The sequence below is a fragment of the Bacillus rossius genome, chromosome 1, assembly GCF_032445375.1.
Source record: "Bacillus rossius redtenbacheri isolate Brsri chromosome 1, Brsri_v3, whole genome shotgun sequence".
Lineage (NCBI taxonomy): Eukaryota > Metazoa > Arthropoda > Insecta > Phasmatodea > Bacillidae > Bacillus > Bacillus rossius.
In genome coordinates, this window is record NC_086330.1 from 119881288 (window position 1) to 119900516 (window position 19229).

Sequence of the window (19229 nt, forward strand, 5' to 3'; positions counted from 1 at the left end):
GAAAATTATGGTAGAATTGTAGTACCAATATTGTATGGTGTGTTAAAATGTACAGTTTAGATGCTGTGTATTTATTCCATTTTATTTGTTTATAATTGTAGCCACAAGTGAAGGTTCTATACCCATGATGGATGGTGAGGAATTGTACATCATTGAACTGGATCAAGGCGACGGCTGGACGAGAGTTCGCAGGCAGACGGACATGGAAGAAGGTTTTGTGCCAACATCCTATATTGAATGTACACTTGATAACACATGTTAGTGGAAGAGTAGTTTCATTCAGCTTGGAGTAGTAAATAGTCCTTCAGGATATCTGCCTAAACAAATTGTGTTGGTGCGTAACAGTTAACATTCCAATTGATCAAAGCATAACAGTGTATTAGTGTGTTGCGCTTGTCTCTGTGGAAACATAACAGCAGTGCTTTGTGGACAGCTCAGTATTTTAATTGGAAACTAAATACAGTCATTTTTTTACTCAAATCATTCGAGTTGTTTGCACGGTGACCGATTGAAAGGTGTCATAATATGTTCCTGTTCGTGCTTGAGAGAACATGTAAGCATTTGTTGTATGTACTTTGATGTGTTCAAAGTTATATTAGGTATAACTGTATGTACATATTTAACAATATTAATAGTCTTAGTACAGATTAATTTCAAAGTGCCACTGTTTAAATTGTGGTTCTTCATCGTCCATGTGTTTCTGTTACTGAGAAGAAGGTAAGACTGATGTTGCTTTCTGTTAACATCTTGATGCAAAGTTGAAAACCACATTATGCACATGTATGTTCTGACAACCAAATAAGCAGCAAATTAAGTTTTATGACTATACATCAATTACATCCATTTACAGAAATTAAGATCAAATTGAATCATTGGAGCTGCTTTAAGAAATTTGTTTATTTGTAAAATCAAATTATTTAGAAAATAATAATGTACATGCATTTTATTGCTTTGTTATTACTACATATGAACTTGATTCGTAATGATTATGAGAAATTTTATATATTCAGTGTTTTAAGAGGTTTTTAAAAAATGTTATGGAATGCAGGAAATAAGTTAAAACTAAGTTTTTTGAGTTTTATCATAGAATTTTTACTGTTTTTTTTACTATGTATTTGTATTAACTTTGTTATTAATAATGATTCGTAAGGATATATTAGTACATATTTAAGGATAATTAATTATTATTTTTGAACAATTTATATGCACTCTGTGTTCGTTGCATTTCCATTGTCAGTGGTGTTCCGTACATAATTGTATAAAAATAAATTGAGGAGTGGTGGTAAGAAAGATTTTTTTGAACATCTTACCATGGAATTTGATACACTTTTCGAACTCAGTTCATCACGGAACTACACTTTACAGTTACTTTATTAAAATTTATTAAAATATATGAATAGGTACTCTTGGACACCATAAAATATTATGAGTTCGTGTTTTAAAAATTAACTTCATTGAATTCTCAATATTGGTCCAAGTGAAAATGTTTTTTATGAGGGTAGATATATGACTTTTCAACAAGCCTATTTTGGGTTTCTAAAGTAGGTACTTTAAAATGTTTTTTAATTATGAAATCAAGCTACAATACTATAATTAAAACCTTTATTCTAGGTGGAAGCAATCTATTGGTTCCCTGATAATTTCTTCAGTAATATTTTACTCTGTTTATCCTATCTATGTAACATGAAAATTCTTGGGTCTGTTTGGAAATGTAACGTCACATAAACATAGAAATTTTTGATAAATTTTTTTTTTTACAATAATGTGACAATGGGAATCTCAAGCAGTGATACCAATTTGCAGAACTTCACATTCTCAATTGTGTTACCTAGTTTGTTGTTTCTATATTGATGCATAATTTTTTTCATAATACTGTATGTAGATTATTAAGAATTTGAAATGTTATGTAAAAATGTTTTCCTTTTTTTTTGAAATATTTTTTGATGTTTTCTTACTGTGATTGCAGTAACATTCAGTGATGAATCTAGTGCTTGTGCTGCATTACAGTTAACATAATGCATTGATCATATTTCATAGTCATCATGGGGACTGATATAATGTACACTACTTGCTCTGATTTCTGTTTTTTTTTTTAATAGTTGCTCCAAATTATAAATAGTTAATATAGTTTTATTCATAGTATTATTTCATATCCACCCTTGTGGAAAGGTTTAACAGTACAATATAAAAAAAAAAATTGTGTAAAAAGTCAGTGAAATTCTTTTAAAGGTGTTTTTCAAGGGATTGTCAGCAAAAAAAGTCTTAGCTGAAAAAAGTAATAGGTATATTCTTTCCATAGTTTTTGTGAAAAAATGGAATAATAGTAAAATTTTTGTATGGAAACAAGGGCCTAACAATATATAATAACAAGTTCAAATTTCGCATTAAAAAAATTTTATCTTGCATATTTGTTATTTAATAAAGGTCACTACAAAAAAGTACGACATATATTCTAAATTAAATTTTAAAAAAAAATTACAGTACTGTGTGCTTGAAATTCTGCAGCTTGTGACCTCAAAATGCCACATACTTAGTATTTTTAAGCATTCATGCAATTCCTTTAGTTTGCCCATGTATTCTTTTATGCTCCCTCACAACAAGTACAGTTGGAGCTGTTTTGTCACTTGTAAAGTCTTCTTTCTGAAAGCAGTTGGCAGTGATGACTGTGTTCAATGAATTTCAAGAATCCGCAAGGAATTATAGTGTACCTAATGTAGACACTTTGTACAGTGGAGAGTTGGGTCGACCTGATCATGGGTTGCAACACTGATCTGGAATCATCTGCAAGAAACTGTATCTTCACTTTCATTAAGTTTGCTGCATCTACCACGTGGGCAGGGCAGTCATCTCCCTGTTCCCGACTCTCATTTTGGCTTCCAGGAAGTGCATATTTTGTTTAAAGATGTGACAGGTCATCCACGCTGATATGTTTGTTTACCTACATTTTCAAAACAGTATGGATTTTTTGCTTCTCCAGTTATAAAAAGCTTTTAGCATCTCTGACTCATCCATGTTGGCCCCACTAGAACAGTAAATGTCGATTTGCTTGGCTACTACTAGGGATGGTCGGGTACCCGAAATTTCGGGCAGTGTTTCGGGTATCAATTATACCCGAAATTCCGGGCGGGTATTTCAGTGCCCGAAAATATTGGGCACCTTGGAAAACGGCAATACCGCACGGCGCAAGTAAACAAAGCTTCTTTTTTTTGGAACGCGCGGCAGCTGCAGGAACATGCCACGCCGCCGCCGTCCCGGCACCAGCCGGTGAAGTGAGTGTGCGTGAGAGATAAGATAAAGAAGGTGCCCGGTCAGCAAGTGTGTTTGTGGGAGGGGGAGACAGATATAAGAGAGCGAGCCCTGCAGCAAGCGGAAGTGGTCAAGGTCAACATTTACCGTTACTCTCGCTGGCTGACTAACGATGCAGCTGGTCGCCCGCCTCTCTCTCTCTCTCTCTCTCTCACACACACACACACACACACACACACACACACACACACACACACACACACGTACGCACGGCGGATGCTCACTGCTCAATAGTCACAAAGTAGTGTTCAAGGCCGGTGGATCTGCTTGCTGTGTGCGAGAAGGATTATAAGCTGACTTTAATTACACACATTGTAGTTGCATGGCATTTACAGAAAGTGGTTGTGAATTGTTTCTATTTAATTCATGTCATCATTTTACCAAAATGGATACCAGTGGAAGTGTAGGTCAAACAATCAACAGTGACAATGAACCTTCAAGCAGCTACCCAAACACAATTTAGTTAATAAGCACTTTATTTCCAAGATTAATATGCACTCTATTTTTTAGTTTAATGTTTAACTTTCATATCAGTGCGGTATAGTAAATAAATAAAAACAGTTCAGGTTTGTCAATGCAAACTTAAGTACGACTATTTTATGTTCAAAATTTATTTCATTAACTGATTTTGATGCCCGACCGAGATTGCCCGATTCCGAAAATTTTGGACAATTACCCGCCCGAGCCCGCCCGAAGTCAAATTTCTCTGCCCGACCATGCCTAGCTACTACCATGTCAAGCCTCTCCTAATAAGATAAATGTCTTATTAGGCAGCATTATGAAAGTCCTTTGGTATGTACTTTGATGGAAGTTTTAAGGCTTTGCCTAATCAGGGGTGTATTTGTGAGGCGGGTGTTTCTAGCGCGGTATCGCCTCTAAGCGCATGGCTCTGGACTAGTGCGCATTCGTCTCATTCTGCATAGGAAAACTATGAAATTTTGAGTGCATTCATCTGTACCTGATGTTTCAAGCCTAAACATTATTCTGAAAACACGCTTTTAGCCATTTTCACTTTTCTAAAAATACAGTTAAAAATAAAAACATTATATGGAAACTAGGGGTGAGCCGATGCTGATTGCCGATTATTAAGATCGGCCGATTTTGGTCATTTTTGTCATTTTAATGATCGGCTTCATGCATGCCGATCCTTTTTGCCGATTACCGCTTTCTGAAGACAAAAAAAATCTCTACGTAACACAAAAGTGCTGACATATTTTTTGCTTCAGAACTGTTGCTTGACGTTTTTAAGTACTATTTACGTTACTAACGTGTTTTAATCTTTTCTGCAGAAAAAAAAAAATTAAGTTATTCTTAAAAAATAAACATATTCATGAAAAGTACGTTTGTTAAAAAAAAGTAAACAAAAGCACACCAAACCATTTAATAAGTCATGCCTGTTCTTTTCGCGATCGCGATTAAACAACGATAAACGCGAAATCACCGTAAAATACAGTTTTTACGCGAAATCGCCATAACACAGCGTTTTTACACAAAATCGCAGTGTTTTAAGCGAAATTTAAATATGTACTGGGTAAAAGACTTTTCTCGTCACTGGTAAACAAACACCGCAACATGGCCGCCACTGAACATGTCATAAATGCACTAAAGCAAACAAAAGCTTACAAACGCTCACGTTATAATGTTAAAATCAAAAATATACTGTAAAAATACGTAAAACTACGGGGTTTATTTTCCTATCTGGCATAATGTTTGGATAGATAAGACAAACAGGCTAAGTTTTAAAAGCCTACGCACACCGCTCAGGGCACTGACGTCAGCTTAGAACAGCGACACCCGATAAATACAAAAGCAAGCAGATGATTGGGCGAACGGTGGCGGTGTTTGGAACAGCCTTACGTGAGTGTCCATACCACGTCAGCCGGGGGCGCTGGCATATAGTTGGAACAGCGTCTTAATATCAAGCAGAAAGCATTTTAAATCGCGTCAAAAAGCGGAAAATGTAAACAAACATTCATTTTCGAATTGTGTGACAATAATTAGTTGGTCAACAGTGTGTTATAGATTTTGTTAAAGGGATTAATAGATTTCCATATTAGTTTATGGGAACAACTAATAATCAGTGTCTAAATCAAAAGTTTGTCATATAAATATATGTAACCAATTTGTTTAGGGTATTCAGTAATGAGTAGTTTCAAGTAAAATTATTTAACTTAAGTAATTTGGAGCATATTTTACAACCAACTTAAAAGAGCACTAATCGGTCAAAAAAATCGACATGATCGGTACCACATTTCGGGCATCGGCATGATCGGCAAATGTGGTGATCGGCTCACCCCTAATGGAAACAGAGTTACTCATCTGCCCTCAGCATATTCTTAAATAAGTCCGGATCAGATATCGAGCAAGTTTTAAATAGCGTGGTTTTTCTGAAGCTCTGCACACCATGTGTGTGCCCCGGTAAGCGAGGCCCATAAGGTAATAACACTTTCCATTTTCTATTCACTTTTCATTTACTACCCGGTACACAATGCCCTCTTATCAAGCCAACCATTTGCTGCCTTGAATTCAACATTAACTGTGAATCAAATCCGTTCAGCTTTTTCTTTTAAAATCATGCCACTCAATGAGATGTTTAGTGCCCGCTGATGTTTAGTAAAAAAAAAAAAAAAAACATTCAAGCAATGGATTTCATCGTCATCTTAATTTCCGGGGTTTCTTTTCGTGCACATGTATTAAGTTTTGCCAGCTTTTGAACATAATTAGGGCCTGGAAAATTTCGGTGTTTTCAGTATGCAAAAAGCGGTACTTTCAAATTAGAAAAGCGGTGGTTTAATGTCGGTATTTACGTTATGCGATGGAAATTTTACCGGTATTTTAAATGTTGACTAAATTGTGCAGTTATTGAATTAAATAGTTTACATATTTAATAAACAATCCATGTATACTAGGAATAGACTAATATGCATAATAACAGCCAATTAAATCCAAAACAGTTACACAAAACAGAAACATTGCTATAGATGTTTGCAACTACAAATTTTCTTTTTTTTTTTTCTGCTGCCGATGCCACATGCTTAGCCGAATTTAGGTGTTTGTCAATGGAATTTTTTGGGTTAAATGATACTTTAACCTTACGTGAGTATTAGTGATCTGCAAATACGTAGAATCCCGCGATATTTCGGGCCAATTCCCACCTCCCCCCTCCCCCAAATATATCTAAATACATAAAAAATCGCCTTTGTTCGCATAGATTTCATTATCAAATAGTCTATGGAGTAAAAAAGACAACTTTTTTAAATTCATATTACACCTCGGACTCTCATACCCTGAACAATGGGTTCCGATAAATACTCGCGCTAAGTGAATTCGCGTCACCTGAGTTCGGCTATGCTAGCCGGCTGGTGGTTATTTTCGTTCAAAACATGGCGAAGGAACTTGTGTGGATCAGGTAGAAAACATTCGGCTATAAACGAAATATATAAGAACAATGCTATCCTGAAATGCTGTGACATGTTTTTGGAGTAGATAATCACAGCGACAGACCGACAGGATGCGCGGCCGCCCTTGCCATCAGCAATGTTTATTTTGACAGCTCAAGCAATTATCTTGTCCACCTCCCTTCACAGCGTAAAAAAAAAAAAAAAAACACGTAATGCAGACGGAAAAGTAACTACAGTATGCAGTAAAATAAATATATTTACAGCCCTGCTAAATTTTTCTATTCAATAAAATTCGAGGTATTAGTGATTTTTCAGCAAAACTGCTGTGTGACTAATAAACAAATTGTTTCATAATAACTTAAACTTATAAAGTATTTATTAACGGCGAAGGACAGTCGTATAAGCCCATAAAAATATTTATTTTACCGAGAATGGACTATACAACCTGGCTTTTGGCGCACGCGGTGTGGGAGGGGAGGAGAATGCTGACAGTTTCTCACGCAGAAGGTTGAAATAAGGGAAGGAATGTGTTGAAATGTTAGATGGAAAAAAAGGGGGGGGGGGGGGGGCGTGTGTTTACATGGTTTGTGGCTCTGGGAGGGATGAGCCTTGAAGAATTAGCAGGGAATGGGAGAGGTAAGCATCGCGTCACGTCACGTATGACGTCAAGCCGCCGCTACCGCCAGCCTGGCCGGACCAGTTTCTTACGCTCTCGCAGAAGCTACCTCAGCGGCTTTTCGTGTGGGCCGGGCGGGTAAGATAACATGACAGCTGAGACGACTTTTCGTGAGATAGTGGATGCGCCGAGCTCGGCTAGACACTGCCGCGTGGACAATCTAGAGGGGTGGTACTATTTTTAGCTGTCTTTTGTATGCCTGCCTGCTTACAGTATAGCTCTCACCAGTATAAACGTGAACACATAGCGCCCAACAAAGTGTAACAGACTTGTTTTTCAGCCGATTTTACTAAAATTTTCGACTTTCTCTGCTCAAATTTTTCACGGTTTCTCAAAAAACGGTCGTATAAACGGAATGGACGCATCAGAGGGGGGTCGCATCGGCGGGATTCTACTGTAATGGTACTTTTCGGGGATATATTCGCAGTGTAATATATAAATGTTGTGGTTTTTGCGAATGTACTTACTTTTCGCGTTTTCATGCGAAATTCGAGCGAATTTTCGCAAAATTCGCGATCGCGAAAAATTCCAGGCCCTAAACATAATTAATCTTTTTTGGCAGTAATTGACAGCAGAAATTGTTGCCCGAATGTGAGGTGGAACTAATGATTAGATACCGATAGACAGTAGTCCTGACCACAAAAGAGTCTTGGGCTATCAAAAGTTGTTTTTTCAGCACAAAACAAGGTGCAAGCATGCTCACACTGCATACAATCAGCAAATGTTCAACTGTGTGTGACAAAATGGTGCCAACAGCATCTAGATGTTCATACATACTGCACAGCGGCGGCATAACATAATGTCATGTTTGAAAACTTCCTTCATTTCATTCATAAAACAATCTTATTAGAATAATAACAAAAATTATTGATATTCATAATTCATTACATATATTAATATTGTTGGTGTTATTAATAATAGGTCCAAAATAGAATCTACACATAAACAACTAGGCTTATATCTATATATTTTTGCCTAACAAATAATTCATTTAAATTTAAAAAAAAAAAAAATTATACAATGCACTTTATATGGGGTATTTGACCATTTTATATGGGAAATTGTATTTGCTTTAACATCTTAAAGAAGTTTTACTGTAAATCTATGGCCTTAATGACACTAAATAAGCAAGCTTTTCACTTTACACGATGCTTGTCTGTGGACAGCTTGACCTTTGATGTCAGCACAAACAGCATGCTTTATTTTGGGAGAAAGAAAATAAGTGTGATGCAAATTGAATAAATCCACATATAGTGCACAGTTGTCCAGCATATTATTTCACTATTAACAAATTGTAATTAAATTTTTTAAAATTTTATTTTCATAGTGTTGTGGATCTTTGTATGAAAAAGATATTTATTTTGGTTTTATGTCAAGGAGAACAAATCTTTCACAATTCAGGGAAATCAGAGCATGGAAAATATTGTAATACAACAATATGGAAAACTGGACAATTAGCATTGGCGAAGCAAGAGACACTTTACTGCATTGCTTTCAAGCTATTTCACACTCCACGCTGCTAGATGCCACCACAGTAATTATTCTCACGCACTTAAAACACATTAGACAAAAACATAGGTACACTCCATGTCACCAGGTTCACTAACATCAATTGTTTCTCTTATTTCTTAAAGAGTTTCCCTTATTTTCCCTATTACGAGCATGAGCAATAGTGAGAAACCGTCAAGTGACTACAGGAAACTATGAAAAATATAAATCTGGATGAACTGGGATTCAACCCAGGCCCTTCAGAATGAGAGTCTAATGTTATACCGTTCCTGCATAATGGATAAGTGTTCTGAATGTATCACATATATGCAGATGAAACATGCTGCCTTATTTTTTACTCTGCCTTATTTGTGCAGAATCAGTTGTTGGGAACTGTGATGCAATGCGTAAGCTTGCCTTTCCAGGCTGCCCATTAAGTCTTTGCAGTCCAAAGTTTTAATAAATTTCTTTAATACCTAATCTATATTATAGCTGTTTTTAGCAATTTTTATGAAACGGACATGATATAACTAGCCAATAGTTAAAAATGAAATATAACACTGTCATAAATGTTCTGAAGTTATGCCTTCTGAAAGCTAGATAAATTCCCCCCCCCCCCCCCCCCCCCCCCACCTTTTGTTATTAATAAAATGTTTTCTGCTTCAGCAAGTAGTGAATTGTTTGTTGGTATAGAATGCAGTATAGTATCATATTGTAAAATTATAATTAATGTAATTTTCTCTCAGATGTGGTGGTGATAAAAGCTAAACACCAAATGTGTGTGTTAATTATAAGCATTGTGTATTGTAGTAATTAACCAGAAGACTGCAGCATTTTCAGAATGCCTTGCTACTCATTACAAACATGTGTACGGCAGGAATGTTTCTATAATATGCATTCATGTGTATTATTAAAGATTCAAAGCTTTGCATAAGCAAACTGTTACAAACTGGGAAGGTTGTCAATATTTTATGCAAAATAATTACTGTATTTTTTGCTTGTTAATAACTTATACATGTATATATTATGTATATTTACGTCATGGATATTTTTATTCAATATGTACATAAGTATTAGTCTTCAGTTTTTTTAAATATTTTTTTTTGTTATATATGAGTATTACATAAAATATGTTGCCATAAATTAGTAAAATTGTTTTTTTCGCGAAGTGTATGTGGAAAACCGTACCCGTCTACTGACTAGCAACACAGTTTGTATTTTTGACTAACCTAAAGTATGTGCAATATTTCGCATTCCTACATTTGAAAGAGCTTTTTGCAGTATATTTAATGAATTGTAAATGTGAAATAAAACTGCTGTTGCAAAGAAAACAACCAACTCCTTATTTTACCCTCTTTTGAAAAGTGTCAAATTTTTAAAAAGGTTCTTCAGTGAACATTGACTTTGACAGAAAATATTCTAACATAATGGAATAAACACATATTCATTTAACACCAGACTAGATAATAATATACCTGTAATAATGTTTTTTAACAATATTCAAATGAAAAGTATGAAAATTTGCTGAGTAACCAATATATTTTAAAGAACACTTTATCTAGAATAAAGTTGTAAAAGTGTATAAGTTAAACTACTGAGCTTTTAAAAAAAATCAGCTTTAACACACTTGAAATACACAAACATGCCATTTTTCATTCGCAAGGTTTCACTGCCATATTTAGGGATCCAAAAATATGGTGAAGTGCGAAATTTGTGGAAAATGATAAACTCTACCATTTTTAAAGCTTTTCCCCGAAATTTCTCAACATTAAAAAAAGTGTGGTGTAGGACATAGCTGTTAATTGCAAGTTGATTGACTCCATTTTTGAAAACATCACACAGAAGATCATAGATCTTTAACACAGGAAACAAATTTAAATAACAAAGTATTTTGATATAGCTCGAATGTATTTTTTTACTACAGAGACCATTGATTTTATTTATGAATGCCAAAAACGTGATTAGTTGCTTGTGTTGTTTTTGTACGTCTTGTACCTTCCTATCTTTGGCTACGGGGAAAAGGGCTTGGGGGGGGGAGGGGGGGGGGTGGTGAGAGAAAAGATGCAACACATTTTATGTTTACACCTAGCTTTACAAATATTTCTTTCATTACTCAACATGAGAGACAAATTTTGTTTTTCAAATGGAGGAAAATCGTGGTTTCCCAGTGAACGTCCAAACAAAATTGAGAAATTACACAGAATTATTCTTGTTTTTTTCACTGTTTTATAAATCTTATAGTTAGGCCAATAAATAATTGTTAATGGTAAATTAAGACATGTTACAATGTGTTTAACATACTTTTGCCTTGTCCCCATGTTTTTATTTACTTAAGTTGCTAAAATCTAGAAATAAATGTACATATTCTGTAGGTTCTGCCCTGTTTATGGCAAAAGATAGCGTTGGTGTACTGCTTTACTTAGAACCTACAATGTGGTTTAATGATTCAACAGTAAGTTATATCAATTTTTTGGCTGAATTTAAAACAGTTATGGAGATGATATGTATATATTTTTTGAGATAGTTTCTGAATCCCAAAACTGTTTTTAGGTTGTAAAAACAATTAGCAATTATGAAGAAAAGTCTTGTTTCAGTTGGAGGGGAAACCTTGAAAATGTTATTTATTAATTTCCTGGCATGTTGTCAAATCATTCTGCAAGATGGCATTGTGATACTTTAAGTAGTTTATCATATTATCAAATTCTTAATTTGGGTTAGGAATTTCTAATTTAAAATATAGCTAACAATCTCAGCAACAAACAAATGCTATGAAGCATTTCATATTTGTTAAAAATTTAATTTTTGTACATTATTTCAGTTTTGACTCTCAAAACCTAGTCAGGATTTAAGGCACTCTTTTGAGATTCTGATTTGAGAAATTGGGATTGAACCATTACTAGTTCTGATAAACTTCGCATAGCCAAGTGGGCCGAAGAGTTTTATTAAACAGATAAGATAATTCAAAAAATAATAAACACAGATGAAAGACATATCGGTTGCTCTTGCATCCGGAAAGATGGAACAAATCTGTGAAGAAAACGTACTCTTTATACATGTAGGTGAGAAAGATGGCTTTGTGAACAACTTTTATACTTAGTAATGAAAGTACTTTATTCTGAAAGTTACCTTTAAAACATAGCATTTTTGAATTTTTAAAAATAAAGTAGTAGGGGATCAAATGTTACATTAGCTTGGAAGCAAATATTTGTAAAACAAGAAGAATTTAAAAAAAAATTACTGAACTTAATACAGTAGCCTAAATTCTAGGCCTTCATATACAAAATGACAAATGGTTTAAACTATTTTGCAGATATGTACATTTATTGGGATAGAATTCCTTCGTCAGCTCCTAGGCGAAGTCTCTTGCGACCAGCAGATAAAGATAACTGTTCATACAGTTTAATAATTTATTCGCGATATTTTATTATTGTTGACAGTGTAGTGGGAACCAAACCAAATGACCGTGCCACATCTGCATATTTCCTGCCTTAGTCAACTTTTAAATTTTCCACATTTTCCTTCAAAGTAAACTGCTTGCATTTCTTTTTATCTTTTTGGCTATCCATCCTGACTAAAATATTCAATCAACAATATTGTTTTCCTCGTGCCATGTCACACGTAAACAAACCTCTCATCCATAGATAACCATAGCTCCTAGTAGCGTGCGTCGAGAGCATGGCTGTGCCAGGCAACATTCCGACCTTCGTGGCAAAACAAGCGTGTCGGCCATGTTGTGACACCAAATAGTTCAAAAATTAACCTGCATAAATTAACATTATTGGATTTTCTATTTAGTATATAATTTAAAATATAATTTTTATTAAACTTTGTATCTGCGGTAATTGAAACTTTTAAAATGTGCTCTATAAATAACCAAAAGATGGCGCAGGTAAAAACAATTGTTTTGAAGAGGGGCGAGACAGCAATCGATTGTTTTGATCGTCTCGTGCACTAAGTGTGTGATCCATGGAGGAGGACGAATGGCGCGTTAAACTGTACTATGATTCTCTGAATCGTTGATACAATGTTTGTTTACGTTTTATACTTGTTAACGATTCTTGAAAGTGATAAAAATTAATCGTAATGTAAATTCCCTGCGCATAATCAGTAACTATTATGTAAAATTTTCCTGATAACTGGAAAAGAATGGTCGTTGTATTGAAAGGTGGGATACGTATTAAATGATAAAGTGAAATATTTTTACATTGTTTACATTGGTGTTTTGAGCGGGAATTTAAAATCATACGTTATTCTGAAGTACGTTGTAACGGAATTTCACTGTACTGTATATTTAAATTAAATTCCATTATTTATAGTAATATACTGCTTTATGATAAATAGAGTACTATAATTTCATTTTGTATATGTGAATCCAAAATAAATTAACTATTGGGACAACAAAACTTAAAACATTGTAATTTGTGTACTTAAATAAAAACATAAGTAAGGATGCATACATTCTGTGTTTTTATATGATGGCAAAATTGTATTTATGAATAGAATCAAAAATATGTAAAAACCTTGACATAACACTTAAATTAATGAAATAATATTAGTGTTGTGGGAACGAAGAAAGGAAAGGTGCCCTAAACTTCAAGCATCATGGGAAGGCCCCTATGAGGTCTTAAAGTGCCTAAATGATGTGGTTTACAGGATCCAGAGAGGAAAGAGGGGACGTATGAAAGTGGTACATTTGGACCGCTTGAAGGAATATGCAGGAAAGGGTGCGTTACCTGTTTGGGACGAACAGGTTTAAGGAGGGGGCAATGTTACGAACGTTAGCAAGGCCGCGTCACGCGCAGGTGCACGCTGTAACATGAGATGTGCCGTGCGCACCTGGGTCGCCGCTTTATCTCCCTCCAGCCCTCCGCTCCCCCCGCGCGGCACTGTTAGTTTGACATCCGAAACCTGCCAGCTGTTGTGTTGCGTGAGCCACCGACACATGTTTTCGAGAGATTTCTGCCGTCGGTACGGCTCGGAGTGACGCGACGGGCCCCGGCCGCTCTCGTGAGTTCTGGAATTGCGCCGGGGCCTATATATACGCCCGAGCACACCGATCTGGAGTCAGGAGAGTTCGGAGTGAAGTCGGGAGTTCTCCCGCGGCGGAGTTTCCGGGCGATAGAGTGGCAAAGTCCCTGGACGAAGGTTCCAGGGCGAAGAGTTCAGTTCCAAGCGAAGTTCCGAGCGAGGCGTCGAGCGGACCTCTGCGAAGGGGAAGTGCATCGGCGGTGACGGAGTGCGGCGACGGAGTCCCGCGGCGGAGACCCACGAGGGGTGCTGCGGCGAGAGTTGCGCCAGAGGTGCGGCCCAGCGAGGTGTGCGGAACCAGTGACTGGGGAATAGACCTTTCTTTAAGTGTAATTAATTATTTGCCATTTTAGAAGATTTTTGTAAGAGACATAAGTAGTGGCAATAAATAAAACTGTTTGTGATAAAAATCTTTAATTGGGCTATCCTTTACGAACCCGCGGTAAATCGTAAAAATACAATAAATAATATTAACACTCAGTTTCAATCATTTATTTTTTTTGTTAGCTAGGTGGAAGAATTGCCTGAGCTATCAAAAAATAAAGATCGCTGGCAGTCGCAGCATAAGGGGCGTGGGTGTGGGCGAAACTCGGGTTGTCTCACTGCACCGTATCTACCTGAGAAGTGTGCTGACAGTTCTATTCCATTTTTAATAGCTAAGTGGTTCTTCCAGGTAAAAACCTAAAGTTAGCCGACACAGTGGATGTTATTTATGGCCCAATCTGGCCTTGGATCCAGCTTTTAAGGTATTCTGCTTTAAGAAAGTGCTTTCATAATTTCTGTTGGAAAATATTACTGAAGGTTGAACAACTCAAAGTTCCACAAAGATTGTACCGAGGTGTTCTGGACTGGGGAATGTGTACAGATTAGGGACTTCTGAGTACTCGCATTGCAAATTTGAGTAGAATAGTTAACCAAATACCTGAACACTACACCTAAATAAACAGAGTTGAATTCAAGTCTGTTGTAAATAGGGACTTGACATTTTCGTGATGAGCTGTTTTTATGACTGGGTCACAAATTTTTATATATATATATATATATATATATATATATATATATATATATATATATATATATAATCTCTGTGTATGTAAAAAAAATAATGGTTTTCATCATAATTAAATTGCATTGATAACAGTGATAGCCATTGCATTGGCAATTGCCTAAAACAGGGAAAATCAAGACTCATCAAATGATAAAATGCAGACTGTTGACATTTACGAGGCTTGCCATTTATTACTATTATTAATATTTTTTCTCACTGTACATCTCAAGAGACTAATGATGCTCAGATGACTAAGAACTGGGTGGGGGAGGAAGACTGCATCTCCATCTGAGCCATCTTGAACTGTAGGCGCTGCAGCCAGCGCATCAGCACGGTGTTGGCAGTGCCGTGCTGCTGGTGGCTGGTGGCGGGAGCCACTGGGGCGAAGTCGAGGCACGTCTGCAGTCGTATCTGCAGGTGTCTGGGCAGCTGCAACACCCCCGCCGTCCACGTCCCAGCTCAGCTCTTACACATATGCTCTTACACTGAATGTATACTAAACCAATTCAAATGAGCACGTTGGAGCCAGTATCAAAGCAAGTGTTACTAAAGGCTAGACTTCAGTTTCCATTGTCTTACATTGTGAAAAATAATGGTTGCTTCAGTTAGCTAACGTGCTAAGTAAGGCTCAGTGATACCAGGAGCTATGATTTTATGTTAGAAATTAAAAGTCATTGAGTTAGCTGGGCCCATGAGTTTTTACCAGTTTACGAATTACACAGTACTGGTCTGCAGGTTTGTGCACAGACTGTACTGGTTGACCCTTTTAACTAGGGAGAGGTTGCTCTTTGCCCACGTGAAGTTCTCGGGGTCTTTCTGGGTAGAAGGAAGGGGTTGAGAGTCTTACACACATAGTGGTGCAACTGTGATAATCAGCATTTACACTTATTTTAAAAGTTAGTGAGTTTGCCTGCAAATATACGATCCCATCAATATTGTGAGCAACACTCCCATTTTTAAATCTCAAAAATTAAATAAATAGGCACACCTCATAATGTTTATATATATAAAATTGGATGTTGGTATGTATGCAGGGCTCGATTTTAGCACCTGTCCGCCTGCCCGGGACAGGCAAAATCTCGTCCGGGCAGGCAAAATAAAAAAGGCAACTGTCCGGTGGACAGGTGCAACTTGTGACGCCGAGGTTATTCGCACGCACTAATGCAGCAGAGGTGATTAATAACATTTATGCGACCGCGACCGCAAATAAAACGTCTTTGACAATATCTATAAATAAACAATAATGGCTGAAAGTGAGTTTGATCCAGCACCAGCAATAAATCTCTGGTATCATAATGTTCAGAGAAAACGTCGACCCTTTCAGCCTCCTTATCGAAGATGTTCAAGACAGAATCAGCCAAGTAATTCGTGCAGTGACTCGTCTGAAAATGATGATTAAATAAGGATGTTAAGTGTGTGATAAAAATAGGTGCAAAATATAGCAAAAATTCTTTTTTCTCACTTTTTCAGCGACTTTGAATATTTTTTTATTTGGGTAAAACAGCGGACAGGCAAATTGGATGGCGGACAGGCAAATTTTCGATTACACCTGTCTGTTGGGCAGGTTAAAATATTCCTTAAAATCTAGCCATGTATGTATGCATGTATGCATGTATGCATGTATGCATGTATGCATGTATGTATGTATGTATCAGGGTTCGTACTCCTCCTTAAACTTAAAATCCTTAAAAAGCCCTTAACTTTTTATTTATGGAATAAGGACCCTTAAAAGTCTTTAAATTTTATCAAAAGTTCTAAAGAACTCCTTAAAAACATAGTGTGAACGTAATGGCTACTGGTATTTTCATTTCTTTTCAGTTTACGACTTTGGCAATAAACAATGCTTGGCGCATGCGTCGTGCATGATTACAGCACTGGGTGTGTGATGGATGTATGAACTAATACCTACTATCTAGAATTCAGTGTGGCACTCCGTGTCTGTTTTGTTAATGGTGGACCATTCAATGTTTAGCACAACGTAGTTTGTGATACAATTTATTTAAAATGCCTGGAAGAAAGTGTGTTTTTAAAGCCACATGGCTTTTGAAAAAAAAAGTACAAGGAGTGGTTGAGTGAATATGAAAAGTGTGAACACAAAACCATATGTGTACAGTGTAATAAATTGTTTGATGTTCGTGTAATGGGTGAAAGTGCCTTGAAAGTACATGTTAGGTTCTCTTACAATATGTTATTATAGATATATGCTGGATATCACTGCCAAGTTCCCGGTGTAATTCGCAATCGCGGGTCCAACATCATACCATATTATTACTGCTAAGACTACTGCCCTGTTGCCAGATGTACATCTGCCTTACACACTGCGTTGATGCCAGTTTGTTGTATGTGTGGCCATAACACCCCTCCCCACTAGAATGTAACTTAACTTCCACTGATCACTGGTATCGGAGACGTCCAGATATACGCCCACAACTGGTAACTGTAGCTCTTGTAGATTGCATGGGCTGTGATTGGTGGGGAACCTGGTCAGGTGAACCGCCTCTCCGGAGAGGTAAAGCTGCTGGGCACGACGCTTCCGGAAAGCCCAGAAATGGAGAGTCTGGTGCTGAGCAGGCCGTACGGGTAGCAGCATCATGAAGGGGAGGTTAAGCTACTGGTGATGAGCTAGCCACTCTTGCATATGTAGCAATGTCATTTTCTTGGTTGGATGGTGCAGGTGACAGTGTTGACGTTGTAGCACCAGTTTCTTCCTGTGTATCAGGTGAATGTGTCTGATGCCTGTTTTGATGTATGTTACCCAAGGGATAAGCCGGATAAGCCACCCCCAACGTTGATGCAGCATGACTATGTCCTGACATGTGAGCACATCCCTCAGAACTTCTCTGGAATAATGGTAATACAGATGGAGGTGCACCTGTATCGACCATCCTCGTGGGAAGGTCATCAACGTCATCTCCAGGTTCTTCAGCAAATCGTCGACGTACATAGTCAGCAGAAACGTTCATGGCCAGCAACCTAGAGTCTAGCCGAATGTCATAGGCTCGAGCTCCAGAATGACCATGTACTATACCTGGTACCCAACTAGATTTGGTTGAACTATGCTTCATCATCCATACCAGTTCCCCGACTTGGAGTGTGGGCAATGTCACCGGTGGTGGTGCGTCAAACTCGGATATAGAGTGTAGTTGAGTAAGATGTGTATGAAATGCTCTACCCATGGCTTCCGCAGGGGTTCTACCCGTGGACGATGAGGGGCGTGTTCGCATAGCCCATACAGCGCGAGCCACTCGTGCATGGATATCTACATTCTCGAACTTCAGCAGTAACTTCTTGACTGTTTGTACTGTGTGTTCCGCTAGCCCATTTGAAGAAGGGTGCCACGGCGTGGTACACAGGTGGCGTATGCCATTTCTGCGAAGGAAGTCATTGAAGGCATCGGATGTAAACTGCCGCCCATTGTCCGTTACGATGACCACTGGTTTGCCAAAATCAGCCAGAATGTAGCGTGTGTGTGTAATAAGAACCGAAGCAGTCAAATTTGACACCACTTTGACTGTTGGCCATTTCGAAAATGCATCAATTGCAATGAGCAGGTAATGTCCCAGGAATGGTCCTGCATAGTCAAAATGCACTCGTTCCCAAGAAAATGTTGCATGGGGCCATGGAGATACAAATGATCTTGGAGGTGCATTAGCTACTGATTGACAGGCTTGGCAAAGTTTCACCTTGTTCTGAATGTCCGTGTCAATATTGTACCACCAGACAATACTTCGGGCAATGGCCTTGCTGCAGTTTTCGCCCGGGTGTGTGGAATGAATCAATTTCAATACTGTCTCTTGCAGTGACGATGGAATCACCACCCTGTCATGCCATAAGATGCAATTAGATTGTAGTGATAGCGCTGAACTTTTGACGAAATATGGGCGCAAGCTGTCTTGTACCTTCTCCGGCCAACCTTGATGCATGTAGCGTTTTGACTTGCCGTAGAATATCATCATTCTCTGTGTCTTTTGCGATATCTCGTGGAGATAAGAGATGTAGGTCCCTAGCCTCCAGGAGACGCATGCCAACTGGTTCAGGGCACAAATCATCTGCAGATGTAGGCTAAGGCAACCTACTCAAGCAGTCAGCATGACCAACAGATTTTCCAGGTTGGTGGCGTAGCTGATAATTAAATAAACTTAAGATCAGAGTCCATCGTAACATTCTCGGTGACAAATGCAAGGGTGTTGGTTTGTCTGGAAAAAATATGCAAGCAGAGGCTTGTGATCAGTTACGATCGTAAACGGACGAAAGGCCAAATAAGGAATAAATTTCTTAACAG

General features: G+C 37.5%; 2 protein-coding genes across 5 annotated transcripts in view; one reads left to right on the forward strand and one right to left on the reverse strand.

The window, feature by feature from the left end:
* The window catches only part of LOC134543535 (formin-binding protein 1-like), a 244063-nt gene extending 233861 nt beyond the window's left edge, over positions 1 to 10202 (forward strand). For all 4 annotated transcript variants that reach the window (XM_063388376.1, XM_063388377.1, XM_063388378.1 and 1 more), the window contains exon 12: positions 102 to 10202. In XM_063388376.1, coding sequence (XP_063244446.1) covers positions 102 to 262 — 161 coding nt within the window. In that variant the 3' untranslated portion in view covers positions 263 to 10202. The remainder of the gene's footprint in view (positions 1 to 101) is intronic.
* Positions 10203 to 15112: 4910 nt separating this feature from the next.
* Positions 15113 to 19229, reverse strand: part of LOC134543264 (protein unc-79 homolog) — a 250667-nt gene continuing 246550 nt past the window's right edge. Inside the window, exon 50 of the mRNA XM_063388179.1 lies at positions 15113 to 15376. Coding sequence (XP_063244249.1) covers positions 15191 to 15376 — 186 coding nt within the window. The 3' untranslated portion in view covers positions 15113 to 15190. The remainder of the gene's footprint in view (positions 15377 to 19229) is intronic.